The sequence below is a fragment of the Bemisia tabaci genome, chromosome 1, assembly GCF_918797505.1.
Source record: "Bemisia tabaci chromosome 1, PGI_BMITA_v3".
NCBI classification, from domain to species: Eukaryota; Metazoa; Arthropoda; class Insecta; order Hemiptera; family Aleyrodidae; genus Bemisia; species Bemisia tabaci.
Genome location: NC_092793.1, coordinates 57,317,625 through 57,332,648, shown reverse-complemented (window position 1 = coordinate 57,332,648; position 15,024 = coordinate 57,317,625). Strand labels below are relative to the sequence as shown.

Genomic DNA, 15,024 nt, shown 5'->3' with positions numbered 1-15,024 from the left:
ACTTGTTTGGCTCATGTCGTCCCCCGAAGCTCATCATCCACCATGTAGGTAGGTCAACAGTCGAAAAAAGAGTGCTGACTGTTGCTCCTTTATAATTGTCCGTATGGAACTGTTGAATCCCCGAAAGTAAAAGCATCCACCTGTCGCCAAGAGGCCCGTGGAGAGTCTCATGTCTCTGATTAGCACAGATAGCGCTGAGTCAGCTGAGTGTTAGCTTGCCGTTAATTAATGAGGTGTAGAAAGAATTATCATTTCTAGCTCGTTTGACAACGGCGCGAGCATAAGAATTTTAGTGGAATTTGGATGAAAGATTTATCCTGCTCGAACAAACCCCGGGAGACGCGCTAGTGCCACGATGATGGCAACAATGCAACTCAAACCATTAATTAAAATCCCTGCGCATCTCATTTTCGACCTATCTCGGCCGCTTATCGTGCAAATACTCCAAAACTCATTCTGCCATGGTAATGATATGTTTCTTTCCTGGTAGCAGAATTGAAAGCAGCTACTTCTGGAATGGGCCTTAAATTTCTCAGCTTTTTTCAGAATATTTAAGAATTGACCCGCAATGAATCATAAATGTCATTTGGACTTCAGCCATACATGTATATCGACAGTGTAAGTCTGCAATCACATAACTCAATTTGCGACGACGCAGACTTCCTGTCATACTTTATTTTTTTGACGGAAAACTATACTCAACGGCAATTCTTTAAAACTGCCGTCATTTTTCTTCTCTGTGCGAAGAAAATTCTTCAAAAACTTCAAGGAATGATGTTACTTTGTTCTCCTTTAAAAAAATAGCACGGAGGCAGAAAGTTTCAGACATCGCAAACGAGATATGTGATTGCCGACTTACGCCGTCGATATGCTGTTTGAAATAACGTAGAACATGCAAACTCTAAGGAATTCCCGTCGGTGCTCAAGATGTTTTGAACCACCGCTCTCCTTTCGTCAATAATCGCTGAGACTCCGCCCAAGTCTCGGCCCAGCGCATTTGTCTAAAGTCTAAATGGCTTCTGGTAAAAAACTAGATTTAAAAATTCGATTTACCGTAACTGGACGTGCTGGCTGATTGTGGCCTCGGGGACATGAGCACGGCCATTAGCGGCTGGATTTGGGCACTTAGATTCCTTTGCATCGTCTCAGGAACCCTGCAAATAACGTCGTATCTGCAGTCTCCGACTCAGGTAGAGAGAACATGTAAATTGTTTATTTAGCAGCAACATGATTAATCTCCGACAGTGTCTGAACCTTGGTATTAGTTCCTCGATTATTGAATCGTTATCGAATGGCCGCCATCGATAGTAGATCACTAGACAAGGTACGAATAAAAAACACGCACTGGAAAAAAAAGTCGCTTGGATCTAGAGTCCAGACTCTTGAATACCACGACAAGAGAAAATACTCTTGATTTATTCGGATTTTTGCTTGAATCAAAATGAAATCCGCTTAAATTAAGAGGCTTGGCTCTTCATTTAAGCAAAAATCCGATTGAAGCAAGAGTATTTTTTCTTGTCATTGTTTTCAAGAGTCTGGACTCTAGATCCAAGCGACTTTTTTTTCCAGTGCGAGTTTTGCATCGAAAATTACTGAAATCGACTCTTACCTATGATATTAAACGTATTTATTTTACATTGGTCACGGGGAATTTGAATTGCCCGGTCACAAGAGACGCAATACTCTACGTGAGTTAAATCGGGCATTACAACAATACTGCTGTGCTAAGGAAAAACGCCGTATGAGCCTTGAGGTAATGCCGGATTTCCTTTCGATGAAACACGAGATTCCTGAAAAACTTGTGGACAATTTACTCCTAATGTTTTTCAAAAATATCCACAGGAATTTCAAAAAGATATTTTGATTAGTTTTTTTTCAAAAAGAAAATAATACATCATTGGAGATCAGCTTTTTTTACTTTAGTCATCGTATTCAGAATGTCTCGAAACAAGCGGAATAGACTTTCATCCCAAAAATTTTAGTCCAACTGTTGTTCAAAATATTGCTGATTTTTCATTGTAATCAGGAGATGAATCAAGGATATTTTCAGTTACAAAAGCCAAACAGCTCCATAGTATGAAAATAATTAGCAAGTGATTATTTCGCAACGTAAAATTGAAATTATGTTCATCCTTGTGAAAAACGGATCGATTACCTTAGCCCTTTATGCCATGAGGTAACTTATTCACAACGAAGTTTTTTTTTTTTTTTTTTTTTTTTTTTTTTTTTTTTTTTTAATTGAATTATTCCTCTGTGGCATGATGTTGCAAATTTTATCAATTTTTAATCTCTAAAAGATGATTAGCAAAAGTTTGAAATTTTGAGGGGAAAAATTTGGGACTTTGTGTTTTTACGAAATACACGACATAGATTCGTCTGTCTCAGGATCTGCGGGCTGATTATTGAATTTCATAGACAAATCGACGGACAAAGAAGACATAGAGAGTATGAAGCGATCCTATATTCGTCGAAATGGTAGGTTCCTACAACTACAGACTAAGGGAGATAATGATGGACTGACTATAGGGGCTCTCGTGGATTGTTGATAGTTCGTCTATTACCAACCTTCTTGGCCCACCGCAAAACTCCCACTCCCACCACTAGGATCCGTTCATGTCCCGTTTGTCTTTTTTGTCTATAGCTTTGTCGACCAATTTCAACAATCAGCCCGTTGAACCCCAAAAATAAATCATGTCATAGAAGGTTAACGGCATCAGGTTCCCTCGTCTTACCCTCCAATGACGGGTAGTTGGACAGGCTCTTTCCTGAGTTTTTCTTTGGGCGCTTTCAGCCTTTTCCGTTTAGGTTTAGGGGAGGTTTTCTTCGGGCGGAGGGTTGGCTGCGAGAAATTCTGCTTATAAGTTTGCTGGTCCCGAGGACGCTCAGAGAGGCTCATCCTGCAGACGCGCACCTCCAGCGGCGGGTACAGGATCTGCACCACGTCCGGGTTCGAGGACAGGCTGCTCAGCTTTGGGCTGGGGTTCATGTCATCCGCCGGTGGCAGCCATCGGGCGATCGCGTTTTGTCGCCTGAAAACAAAACCCATTCCAACAAAACTCGTCATAAGCACGGAAATAAGTTTTACGTCGAAGACGGGTAGGTCATAAAGCGTTAGCTAAGCTTTTTTGGGTCCCACACCTGCCAGCTTAGAGCTGCGACGAAAGATGGGGTTGATGTTGGACGCAGATAGAATGGGTCAGTTGCACTGGTCTTAGAATCTTGTTTTGGTGCTTTATTCTTGTATATTAGCTAAAAATAATAAGATCTGTCCAAACAGCAACTTTCTACGATCAATACTAAAGGAGGCATCGCGCTTTGAAAAACTTGTGTTGTGAAGTCATTCACCGCGGTAGTGACACCCTTGCCTTGGTTTCTGCCACCTTGGTTTTATCCGTATTTTAAGTCGAGCAACCAGTGAATATGTGTGTATTAGTGGTTGATGAATCCAAGGAGGAATAAACCAAGGGGATGACGTCAAAAAATGAGTTTTTCAAAGCGCGATATATCGATTAATATTGAACGTAGAAAGTTGCTCTTTGGACAGATCTTAATATTTTTAGCTTATCTACAAGAATCAAGCATTAAAACACGATTCTGTGACCAGCGCAACCGACCCACTCCTGCGTCTCCCACGCTCAGCGTTTTTTCCGTAAGTCATTACAGATAATTAGAAAAACGCATATCGGGTGCTATTAATAAATAAATAATTAATAAATAAATAAATAAATAAATAAATAAGTATAGAGCGTACGCCAAGACACGCATTGTTTATACGTTAGCGAATATATTCTTCATAAGTACAAGGATGCATTTCGGGATAACTATCCTATTTTCAGCAAGCTTAGCGTGACAATGCGTGTTTTGATCTAATTACTACTTATTTCTTCATCACAGCTAAAATAAAATAAATAAGCTAAATACAAATATATGTTTGAATTGTTTTAAGGCTTTCTCTATCATTTTTTGAAAAATGGGGGCTCATTAGGGTAGTCTCACGTAATTCAAAAAGGAAGTGTAAGGTTGTTTCACGTATGTCTTACAAAGGAAAAAGAGGAGTCAAAAAATCAGCCAAAATATCTTACATGATGCTTTAACGACCTTCTATTAAAATGCAAGCCAATTGGATTAGAGTTAATTTAGTTGAAAAGCAAACCTGAGTTTAGGCTGAATTTTGATATTGTCAAGCGGACAAGACCTCGAAAGGCTGGTCGCAAGGTCGACAGTAAGACACGCCGGATGGAAGTAGTGGCCGCAGCGAAGGCCCAGGGCAAAGTCAGACACCTGAAAATCAAATATCAATGTTCAACTTAACGAGTAGGCAATTACTTATAAATGATGGTGGTACTTGAGCGTATTCTCGTCAAATGAAGGCGCATTATTTCTTACCATACTATTTCTTACTATTCAGCTATTCTATATGTATCATCGTTTTTCCACCAGAAAAATAATAAGCATTAAAGCATTTTGATTCTGGAATCTACCATCTGTATACCGCCGTTGCTTTTCCATTCCTCATGCGCTATGGAGAGTTTAGTGTCTTGTAGAGGCTCACTCTTTTGTCCATAAAATTAAGATTGTATCGAGAATATTTTATTCCCTCTATTCCTGGCAATGATGAGCCTGCTGATCTCGATGGACCATCAAGCGGACTCAGACCTGAGTGAGTATGCTCTTTTAACGAAAGCGCAGTGTTATGACGAATGTCAATGGTAAAAAAAAAAATTGTACCTCCATCGTAACTTTTAACAATCTCCGATTATGTATATTTTTTTCAGAAGGAAAGTACCAAGAATATACATGACTGGCCGACAGGCAACTTCCCGACAGCAACATTCGACGGCAGGGCCGGATTCACCTACTTGCCGCCCATGGGCCGCCTATATTTTGCCGCCCCCTTCTCATTCGTTTCGAAACTCGAAAAAAACCATCAAATGAACGTGTCAGCGGGAGAGGGGTGCATAAGACGCATTTACTCGTGTTGAACACATTTTTTGCGGTAGCCCTGACAACACTACTAGCAAAAATTCACAGAACTTTGCGCGAAAGTTAAGTTCCGTAAACCTGTCTCTGTGTGGACAATGACTTCCATTAATAAGAAATGAACGAAAAAATTATGAAAGAACAATCATAAATATGGTTCAATAATTTTAACTTCCACCGCCGCGCCGTGCTGATCGCACTTTGTTTGGCGCAATGCGTGAAGTATTCCGACAGTCTTGTAGGCGCTATGCGTTTCACGCTGACCGCACTGCGTTTGGCGCAATGCGTGAAGTATTCATGCATTCTTGTAGGCGCTATCCGTTTCACGCTGACCGCAATGACCGCACTGTATTTGATGCAATGCGTGAAGTATGCGTGCAGTATTGTAGGCGCTACTATGTGTTACATGCCGATTGCCGCGCCGAAGGCTTCTCCTTTCCACAAGTCCTCGTTATGTCTCTCTAGGTCGCGCCGTTCCAGGCCAAATTGCGTGTTTGGTCTCTCTCTAGAACTCGAATTATTGAAAGTTCTGTCCCTTGTATCACTAAGAGACGACAAAATTAGAAATTACTATACTCTCAGGAAATGAGAGATTTTGTCGCCTTTTCTCGTTTGTAGTTTTGTTTTTATAAATCCGATTTTTTTATACCCACACTTTAGAAAATTGCAAATTTTTGACGCCCGCCCCTTAGATTTGTCGCCATGGGCCGCGGCCCATGTGGCCACCCCCTTAATCCTTAATCCGGCTCTGTTCGACGGTGAAACTTGCAAACCACGTATCTTGTTTGCAGGGTTTTAAAATATCCACCTTATTTTATTTTATCGGTAAAGAACAAATCACCACTATTCCGTAAAGTTTTCACAGAGTTTTCTTTGCGCATAGAGGAAAAATCACGGAAGTTTTGACGAATTGGTGCTGGGTGATTTTTTATTAAAAAGATGAAGCATGATAGGAAGTCTACAACGCCCCAAACCGAGGTACGTGGTTTGGGAACTTCACAATGCACTGCTCCCGATGAATGTCAATAAAATTGTTTGAAGTTTTGCTTCTTCCCTATAAAGATATGTGCGTTTATGGAAGAGTCAGAGATGGTGGTTCCTTATTGCAAGGTGCATCCAATTAAGAAATCAGTAGCTCCCCTACTTTAATATTTTAAGATTTAATTTATTTTTAATATTTTAATACTTTTTATACCTTAAAATGTCAAGGACCTCTTTTATAAACCCGGTAGCTTTGGGTTAAATAAAATACTATCTATTCTATTCTATTCAATTCTATTCTATTCTATTCCATTCTAAGTTTTGCTTCTTCCGTCTTGGTGGCACATGCCATCACTGTTTCCGCATTGAGCCCCTCTTATGCATACCTCTACGAATGTGAATATGTGGATTTCCAAAAAATATCAGCTACGACCCTTACGCTCTATAAGCTAGCGATTTGACTGGGGGAGTGCCTCAAGCCCCCCGATCAATTTGGCGAGGAATCCAATCGCAAAGCGTAATATATCCAAGGCATTCAATCACAAGCTCAAGACGCTCCCGGACCAGCGAAGCAAACGGATTCAATTACGGAGCCAGGGCGAAATTATTAGTGACGCATGTGGTCGCCGAAATCAGTGGCGCTCGCGCTCCGATCCAATTTGTTCGGACGTCCCCCGTTCCGTTTCGGACGATCTACCCTCCGCATTCATAATTAATATAACCCGTATATTCATAATGGCATAAATTTCCCTCGATTGAGTCCCCAGTCCACCCCGGGGAGGTTCTTAGCCGGGCTCGCACCTCTTCTCCTTCTTTCCGCGAGGCCTTGCACCTGTGCTGTGCGTGCGCCGAGGAAGGGTTGGAAGGTCAACCAGGAAGATGTTTCTAAGTGACCGGTCGAGATCGCCGCCCATTGTCCACCTAATATATTGTGCTTATTTCCGATTGTTCCCGCGGGATGATACATTGCCCGGGGGTCGAAGGATCCCTACCCGCTGACCGCTTCCCGTTGCCAAATCCACCGAACTCGACGTGCACGCAATCGCGCGGATAGGTGCTTTTGCGGGTGCGCAACGGTGGACGGTTGATTCGCGAACTTAACGAATTATTTATTGACCCGCTGGTTTCCTGATTTTTTTCCCCCCTTTGCGCTGATTAGCCGTCCGCGTATGCGCTGCATAAATATTTATCCGTTTTCCTTCCGCCGTCCTGAATTATGACCGAATAATATCTTCGCCCGTGTTTGAGCTCGGTCGTTTGAATAGCGCCGCTGGTAATGTGGGGCACTCGCAGTGAAATGAACTGAATTGATTCTGGCTCGGGCCGGGGAAATGATTCGGTTTCGGGGAGACCGACGCAACGGCTGCCGTGCGAATGAATGATGGTACGAAAAGTGCAACTCTTTCTTCAGAACGAAAGTCCTTTTCTATGGAACCGTTGATTTGAGTTTTGGATGCGTCGCGTTCGCATGAAAGACACGGAAAAAATGAATATTCGATTTTGAACTGGGTCAGAGGATTCACGTGTCTCTCCTGACTGGAAGTTCAAATTTGAGTGGGCAACTAGAAAAGGTCGGAACCAGACAGAAATATGTCTCGCGATGTCTACAAATCTTGCCTCGCAGTCGAAATGCTCAACTCTAACCTGACGATTTTGACACTAACTTTATTTTTCTATTTGAGTCTATATCAGTCTTATGACTGATAATAATTGTATAAAGATCTATAACATATCTTTTTTGGGATTCAAGTCTTGTGGGGAATGATTAGCGAAAACAAAACCAAACGATAATTTTAAATAAAGTAATATAGAGGTAGTTTTAAGATTGTCTAGAAACAATTTTCTTCCGGGCAAAGATCTTATGTTCGCAGGAGGTATTTAGTAGTGTGCAAAAAATGGCACTGAAGTTTGTTCTCTTCGTTGAGTCTTATATATGTAAAAGGCTGCAACTTCAAGCTATAATTTTTTTCCGTTTAAAGTCCATGTCAATCGGCTCTCTCTCTCGCTACACAACATCCTTGAGTTGTGCATAAAAATAGACGGAGACAGGAATTTTGTGGAGTGGTGCATTGAAAGGTACTTGCCAACTAAGGGGGGGGGGGGGGGGCTGAGACACTCTCCTAGCCTCGAGTTAGATCCGGGGGTGGAAAGGAGGCTTCTCAGAAAAATTTTGATAGCGGAAATGTTTCTGGAGAAATTCCTGTTACAGGCAAATCTATTGAAATAACGCTTTAAAGATGACAGAAATGTCAAGCAGTCATTTTGAAAAAAAATCCCTTGCATTTATTGAAGGGGCTGAGTTGAATTCGAAGCCGCAGCTCTTATTTTCGAAAATCTTGTCTTGCAGAAAAAAATGTCAAACTCTTACCATAAAGCTTAACGCTAGCCTTCTTTTTTTTCTCTAATCAAGCCTCCACAATTGATAACACTGGGGAAAAGTGGCTTGATTAAGTACTTATAAAAAGCAAAACCTGCCAAAGTAATAACCTCTTGAACCACGCAAAAAAATCATGTATCAAGTAGAAAAGATGCAAATATTAAGAAAGAAATCGATTTTATGAAGGAGAAACTTGCTCGAGTCAGGCACTTTTATACTTGGTTCAAGAGAATATCTCCCTGATGAAAAATTCAAGAATACATTGTATTTCTGCGTAAATCAAGTTACTTCTTTTCCAGTGATGCATCAATATCAATGTCATGAAATTATTAATAAATTTTCCTGGTACTAATAAAGTCATAAGATGGAACAATTTTTTTCTAACGCTCATGCATAAAACGCCACTGAATCTACTCGTTCAAGTACTTCAAGTCCGAGATCAGCAGTTTAGCATTCACATAGAAAGAAGGCGTAGGACTGTAAATGCTGACTTCTTCAGTTTGCAGTGCACTTCCGAGATGCATGATAATTTACCGGAAGTGTTGATTTTAAGCACCGCGAGGCACCAAGAAAAACAATCAAGGTGAGCGAAAACTAACGGGAAGCACCTGCAAACGATCACCATCAAGCTCTGGCCAAAAAATAAACAAAAAATTAACCATCACGAAATAGCTCGGGGATGGCGAGAGGTTGGCGTCAAACTTGATCGCGTGGAAGAAGCCGGCACGAAAAACTCGGGATTAATCCAGCCGAAAATAGGAGAAAATTAACGCCATCGAACACGTGAGAAAATCAAACACGTGAAAAGTTCGGCGGGAAGAGGCACACTTATCGAGAGCTTATCGAGACCATGTGAAAAACTGGATAATAAGGATATGATATTGTTTTAGTGCTCGAGGCGCGTTCTCTCGCGGAGGGGATGGTATGATAAGAGGGTACGTAAAGGGGTAAGGGAGGGGGGGGAGGATCAAACGGTACCAACATGGGCACTTGACACGCTATTAATACCCGTTGCACGACGCTGCAATTCAAGCATACGCCAATGCTGGTGTATTAAATTTTAAGTGATTTAAAGACTTGAAGCCACTTTTTTCCGACCCCCGGCCCCCCTCCGTTTGTTTCTCTCACGTGATACTCGAGATAGATTTATCGTTTATCTAATGTGACACGCAATATCGATACTTGGTGCAAATTGTGTGTTATGCCGAGGATTTGCATAAATAAAGGAATTCGATCAATTTTTTCCGGGTTGACTAAAACCAAAAATCATTTAACTCCATTTCAATTAAACCGGATGGGTCATTCAAGTATTACGCAAGGCAGTTTGACCAACTTTTAACTCGTTCCTCCCCCAGGTAAGGCATCCATGGAACAACCTTTATCAGTCCCTTATATCTTTTTGAATTACGTAAGACTGGCCTGACACCCCCTTTTTTTAAAAAAAAATGGAGAAAGTCTGAAAAATAGCTGCTAATTTTCTAAAATAAAAAAAAGAAATAATAAAAAAGGAAGCTTAAAGTAAGACTGGGATAGCCCCCTTCCCTTCCTTTTGAGTACCTTACCTTACGTAATACTTGAGAGACCCCGAGTTTAACAGAAACCACCGATATGACGTCCACAAGTCATATTTTGAGAAATAAGCAAGCTAGAAACAGTTTTGCATTTAACTAGTTGTAAATTGTCTCTTGTCAAAAATTCAAATTTACTTTGCAATTAATTTGAATTTCCGCGAGTTGATTTGGTCTTTGTCAACCGGATTGACAGAATTGCGAACCAAGCAAGAAAAACGCGCTGCTGAAGTCAAAAACTGAACTCAGCTGCTAGATGAATTTTGGACATTGTTTGCATCCGTCTACTTTTCACCCCACCTCGGGAGGTGGGCAGGGCCGGATTAAGGGGGTGGCCACATGGGCCGCGGCCCATGGCGGCGAATTTAGGGGGTGGCAAATTTTGCAATTTTTTAAATGTAAAAAAAATCGGATTCAAAAAAAGAGAGGAGCTAAACACGCAATTTGGCCTGGAGCTCAGCGCAGAGAGGAATGTTGACGAGGACTTATGAGATGAAAAGGACAAGCCCTCGGCGCGGCGCGGCGGTCGGCATGTAACACATATTAGCGCCTACAAGACTGCATGAATACTTCACGCGTTGCGCCAAATACAGTGCGATCAGCGCGGCGCATGGCGAAAGTTAAAATTATTAAACCACATTTATGTTTGTTCTTTCATAATTTTTTGGTTCATTTCTTATAAATGGAGGACCTTGTCCACACAGAGACAGGAACTTAACTTTCGCGTCAAGTTCCGTGAAATTTTGCAACTTTTGAAATATATCCAACACGAGCAGGTAAACGTGTCTTATGCACCCCTCCCCCTCCGGCACGTTCACTTGATGGTTTTTATTGATGTTTCGAAACGAATGAGAAGAAAGCGGCAAAATATAGGCGGCCCATGGGCGGTAAGTATGTAAATCCGGCCTTGGAGGTGGGTCGAAAATTTTGGATGTGGTCGTGGTCGTCAACGCTGCTAGCATGAAAATCAAATGTCGTAGCCACGCCGTCAACCGGAGGGATTTGCGTTTTGTTGTAACGGAGGTTGGCAGTAAGTGAAAACTTTAACCAATTTTCCCTCGCAAAAATTCGCCTTGTGATATCGTACACACTTAGAATTATGGGAATTTTGGAATATTTTGGGAAGGAAATTTCATCTATCATGCCAAATAATACATTTAGAGCTCTGCATGATCTTCAGTGATATCCGCACTCAAGAATGTAAAACTAACTTTTAGAAGCTTTGTAAATGTTCCTTTTTTTTATTTCTTTACTACATATACAGCTCTTCGTTAATGCAATAAATTTTTGTTCTTCATTGGTGGTGACCATCTTACTAATCGTACTATCGGTCATACCGTGAAAGAGTAGGTAAATAATCTACTTCGAATAAAAAATAAACGCGTTTTTATTTTACCTCAAACGGCAGAGTGCAGCTTCCACAAAACTGTTTCCTTTGAAGGAAACTCCGAGTCACCTGTATTCGTGTTTGGCACCGCAAAAGTTCTCCCAACTCTTCGCTTCCATGAAAAAGAAAAGAAAAGAGGAACATCACCATTCTCATATTGGAAAGCTTAATACGTATGAAATCAAAATATTAGTATCAGAGAGGCGTATGTTCCAATTTAGTGTATTTTTCTTGTATTATTGTTGATTTTACGTATGGGTATGCATCTTTGGTCCGTTGAAATGTATTTGTCAGTAATAAAATTGATGCTAACATAGTATTTAAATTTAATTGTTGAGAAAAAATGTTGTTAAGTTACTGTTGCGTCAAATTCAAGAGTAGGTATTTTTGACAATTTTTTTAAAAAATGGTTAAACATAATCATGACAATACTTCGATTACTGTAGAGTCTTAAGGTAATTTCTCATTGATCTTCATTAAAGTATTTTTACAGAAGCGTCTGATGTACACGCACAGCAACTTTGTAAAAATTTGCTAAAAATTCTTTCGTGATAGCATGGTCATTAAAATGTTTCAAAATAACTTTAAAACATTTTCAAAATAATATTGTCATCAAGAACGTCATGACAATATCTTGAAAATATCGCTGATTTGCAGAACATGTGACGATTTTGAGGGTAATTTACTTGGTAGGATTCAGCATCAGCCTGATCAACACAGCATATTCTATCAATTAGAGTTGGACAAAAAGTCAGAGTGGGTTCGAGATAGGATTTTGACAAAACGCGATTTCATCTAAACAGAGCACTCGTTATTGACACGGCTGCACAAAAACGATTTCATCTAAACAGAGCACTCGTTATTGACACGGCTGCACAAAAACGAATGACAATCACTCGAAAACGCGTCGAGGGCGAGAGGCGTAAAGTCCAACCCTCAGTCAAAAAGAGTAAACGCGGACACAACTATACACAACCACCCAACGCGACAAGAAAAAACAAAACAGCCCTGGTATCCATCGTGTCGACGAGGCGACGCTATTGGCAGCCCGCTCGCGAGATGAATAGCCGAAACTTTCGCCGATGCCTCATTCCGATTCATTTTCGTTCGGGAGCTGATAATTATAAACCGCAGCGATAACAGTAGTGAACAAGGCTGTTTATTTATTAATGAGGGTGAAATATTGCAGCGGAACGGGTGTTAGAGCCAGCCAGGACTGGGGAGGGGGGATGAGGCCGTAAGACGGGGGAGGGAATTATGATCGCATGACCTCCATGATTGATGAGTAATTTCCTGATGCAGAGTTCGGTATCACTGCGTGATGGCTAATCTGGTGCCGACCAAGTTCTGAACAACTTTCTAGACTTAGATTACACCAGGAAATTAAACTGTAGACTCTTTCGCCGCGCGCCACTACCAACTACTCCGACTTCATTATCATAAACTTAAAAGCCCAGTTTTTCGATTTTCCCTCGCCGCCGCCGCCGCCGCCACGCCGCGACCCGACTTCATTCACAAGTGATAAATTGGGTTAATTGAAACTGGAACATCTGTGCTTCCTTTGCGGATGAAGTTTCCTCCGGAATGCCTGAGTTTTTGATCCGGGGCTTGATAGTGGCGCTCCGATGGCCAAGTGCGGTTTAAAGCTACCCCTTCTTTCCCCTCCCCCTCCGTGCCACTTTTTCGCCAGCTCAGCAGCCTTGCTGAGTAAAAACGTCGTACGGGCATTCCAATGTCGCCAAATTTGCTATCAGAAAATATTCATTTTGGAGGAAAGCTATGAATATTCTTCTTTGAAATTTTCAGACTATTTAGATCAAATTTCGAACGAAAACCGCCGAAAAATCGGAGAAAAAGTATTCATAAACATTCCCGAAAATTCGTGATTTGTAGAAGGAAATTTGGCAACGCCTAAAGGCTCATACGGCGTTCTTCCTTAGAACGGCAGCACAGGTCTTTGTTTTATTTTCCGCCAAGTTTGCACAACTTTTTTAAACGCAACTTGCACCCAATGTTTGACAACTTGGAAGCTTCGCGATCTCATCCCGTGCATGTTGAAGACCATTGCCCCGCTTTGCGTGTGGACAAGCGCCCAAGGAGTGAAGTTGGATACATTCTTTAGCAGTTTTTCTTCGCTCTTGCCTGCGCAATGATCGACCAAGAGGTGTAATTTTCTTTTCTCTGGCATCAACTTTTTCGTCAGGTCGAAAAACTGAGAGACGGGTCGTTTGCCTCTGCTGTGCGGATATACAGCACACCCCTGCTAAAAATGGTGAGTACAAATGAGTAGAAAATCAAAGTCATATGAATAGAATTTCAATTCATATGAATACAATTTCAACTCATATGAATAGAATTTCAACTTATGTGTATAGAATTTAACTCATATGAGCAGAATTTTTCTATTCACTTTTCGCCGACTCATATGACTAGAGATTCCAACTCATATGACTAGAGATTTCAACTCACATGAGTTCAGCGTTGAATTTACCGTGTCCGATATCTCAGAAACTAGTCACCGCATCAAAAAAATTATAAGAACAAAATGTTCTTATTTTCAAATTTACATATTATGTCGGTGTCTCCTGATCAAAAACACCACTTCTGAAAAATGAAAAAAATTGAATTCATATGAGTTGAACTTATCTACTCTTATGAGTAGAATATTCTAGTGATATGAGTAGGATTTCTACTCATATAAGTAGGAAATTCTACTCATGTGAGTCGGCGAATTCTGAATAGCCTACTCATCATTTTTACCAGGGACGTTTCGTTTTTAGTCGCTAAAATGTAACACCTCGTTGATTTTCGGGAGGTCTCTAAGACTTAATAAAGAAATTCACGTACTGACACTCCACAAGACTGCATGTAATGTTTTTTCCTTTCTTTCTTTCTTGGAAAGAAACAAATTATAAGTTGGAACAGTCGGGAATCAATATTATAAATATAGCAGGAGTGTCTCAGCTTTTAGAAGTCCTTCACCCAAGTCATCTTTGTTCAATCACGGAAGCAAAAACCACATCCGACAGAGGAAAGGAGTGTTTTTTTAAAGGGAAAAGTCGTGTGGATCACGACCACCTCTTAACAAGGAACCTGGAGCCAACGGTAGTATCGGTGGCTAAAGGGGAGGAGGTAGTTTTCACGTCCTTTTTCCACAGTGATTAGAGACACCTCCGACTCACCAGACGGTGAAACGGGCGCCTGGAGAAAAATGACGTCCACCATGGCCGAGGGAGACAATTAATGTCACGTCTGTATCGAGATTGACTGGTATGTCAGTTGAAATACAAAGAGGATGTAGAAACGCATCTGAGGTATGAGCTGAATCCATGCCCATTCGTATGTAAGGGTGATTTCACGATAACAGGACGTCTCTGTATACGGGAGAGTATTGCCATCTCAGTCCTTTTACTACAGAAATAAAGTGTGCCACTCTCTGATTGGTCGGCTATCATGGAGCCCCAAAGTTGGCCCAATGTAAACAAACCCCAGACCCTCGGCTCCTAGTTTGGCCCAATATAAGAAAACAATATGACGAAAAAGATCTACAAAGTTTTAGACGTGATTTTCGATGTGATAGAGATTTTCTTATATCCAACTTTGATTTGAGTTCGAATCGAACTCTGATGAATATTTTTGCCGAAAATTAACCTTTTAGCGTGATTATAATTCATTTTTTAGCCGATAATAAGTGTTCCTCTGGGTCAGGTTTGTTTACAGTGGGCCAACTT

General features: G+C 41.1%; 1 protein-coding gene across 1 annotated transcript; it reads right to left on the bottom strand.

Annotated features, from left to right (window-relative positions):
* Positions 1–1,013: 1,013 nt before the first annotated feature.
* On the bottom strand, positions 1,014–14,202 carry LOC109043046 (uncharacterized). Its single transcript, XM_072304172.1, has 5 exons — positions 11,980–14,202; positions 11,303–11,405; positions 4,154–4,281; positions 2,733–3,029; positions 1,014–1,154 (listed from the first exon to the last, which is right to left on the bottom strand). Exons 1-5 carry the CDS (start codon positions 11,994–11,996, stop codon positions 1,037–1,039), a joined length of 663 nt encoding a protein of 220 aa, XP_072160273.1. The 5' UTR covers positions 11,997–14,202; the 3' UTR covers positions 1,014–1,036.
* Between the last annotated feature and the right edge of the window lie 822 nt (positions 14,203–15,024).

Excerpts from the sequence above, each read along its gene's own strand:
- LOC109043046 (XM_072304172.1), bottom strand. Across the intron at positions 4,282-11,302 it reads GCTGCACTCTGCCGTTTGAG|GTGTCTGACTTTGCCCTGGG; the intron begins GTAAAATAAAAA and ends TTTGATTTTCAG. Across the intron at positions 1,155-2,732 it reads CAACTACCCGTCATTGGAGG|GGTTCCTGAGACGATGCAAA; the intron begins GTAAGACGAGGG and ends CGTTATTTGCAG.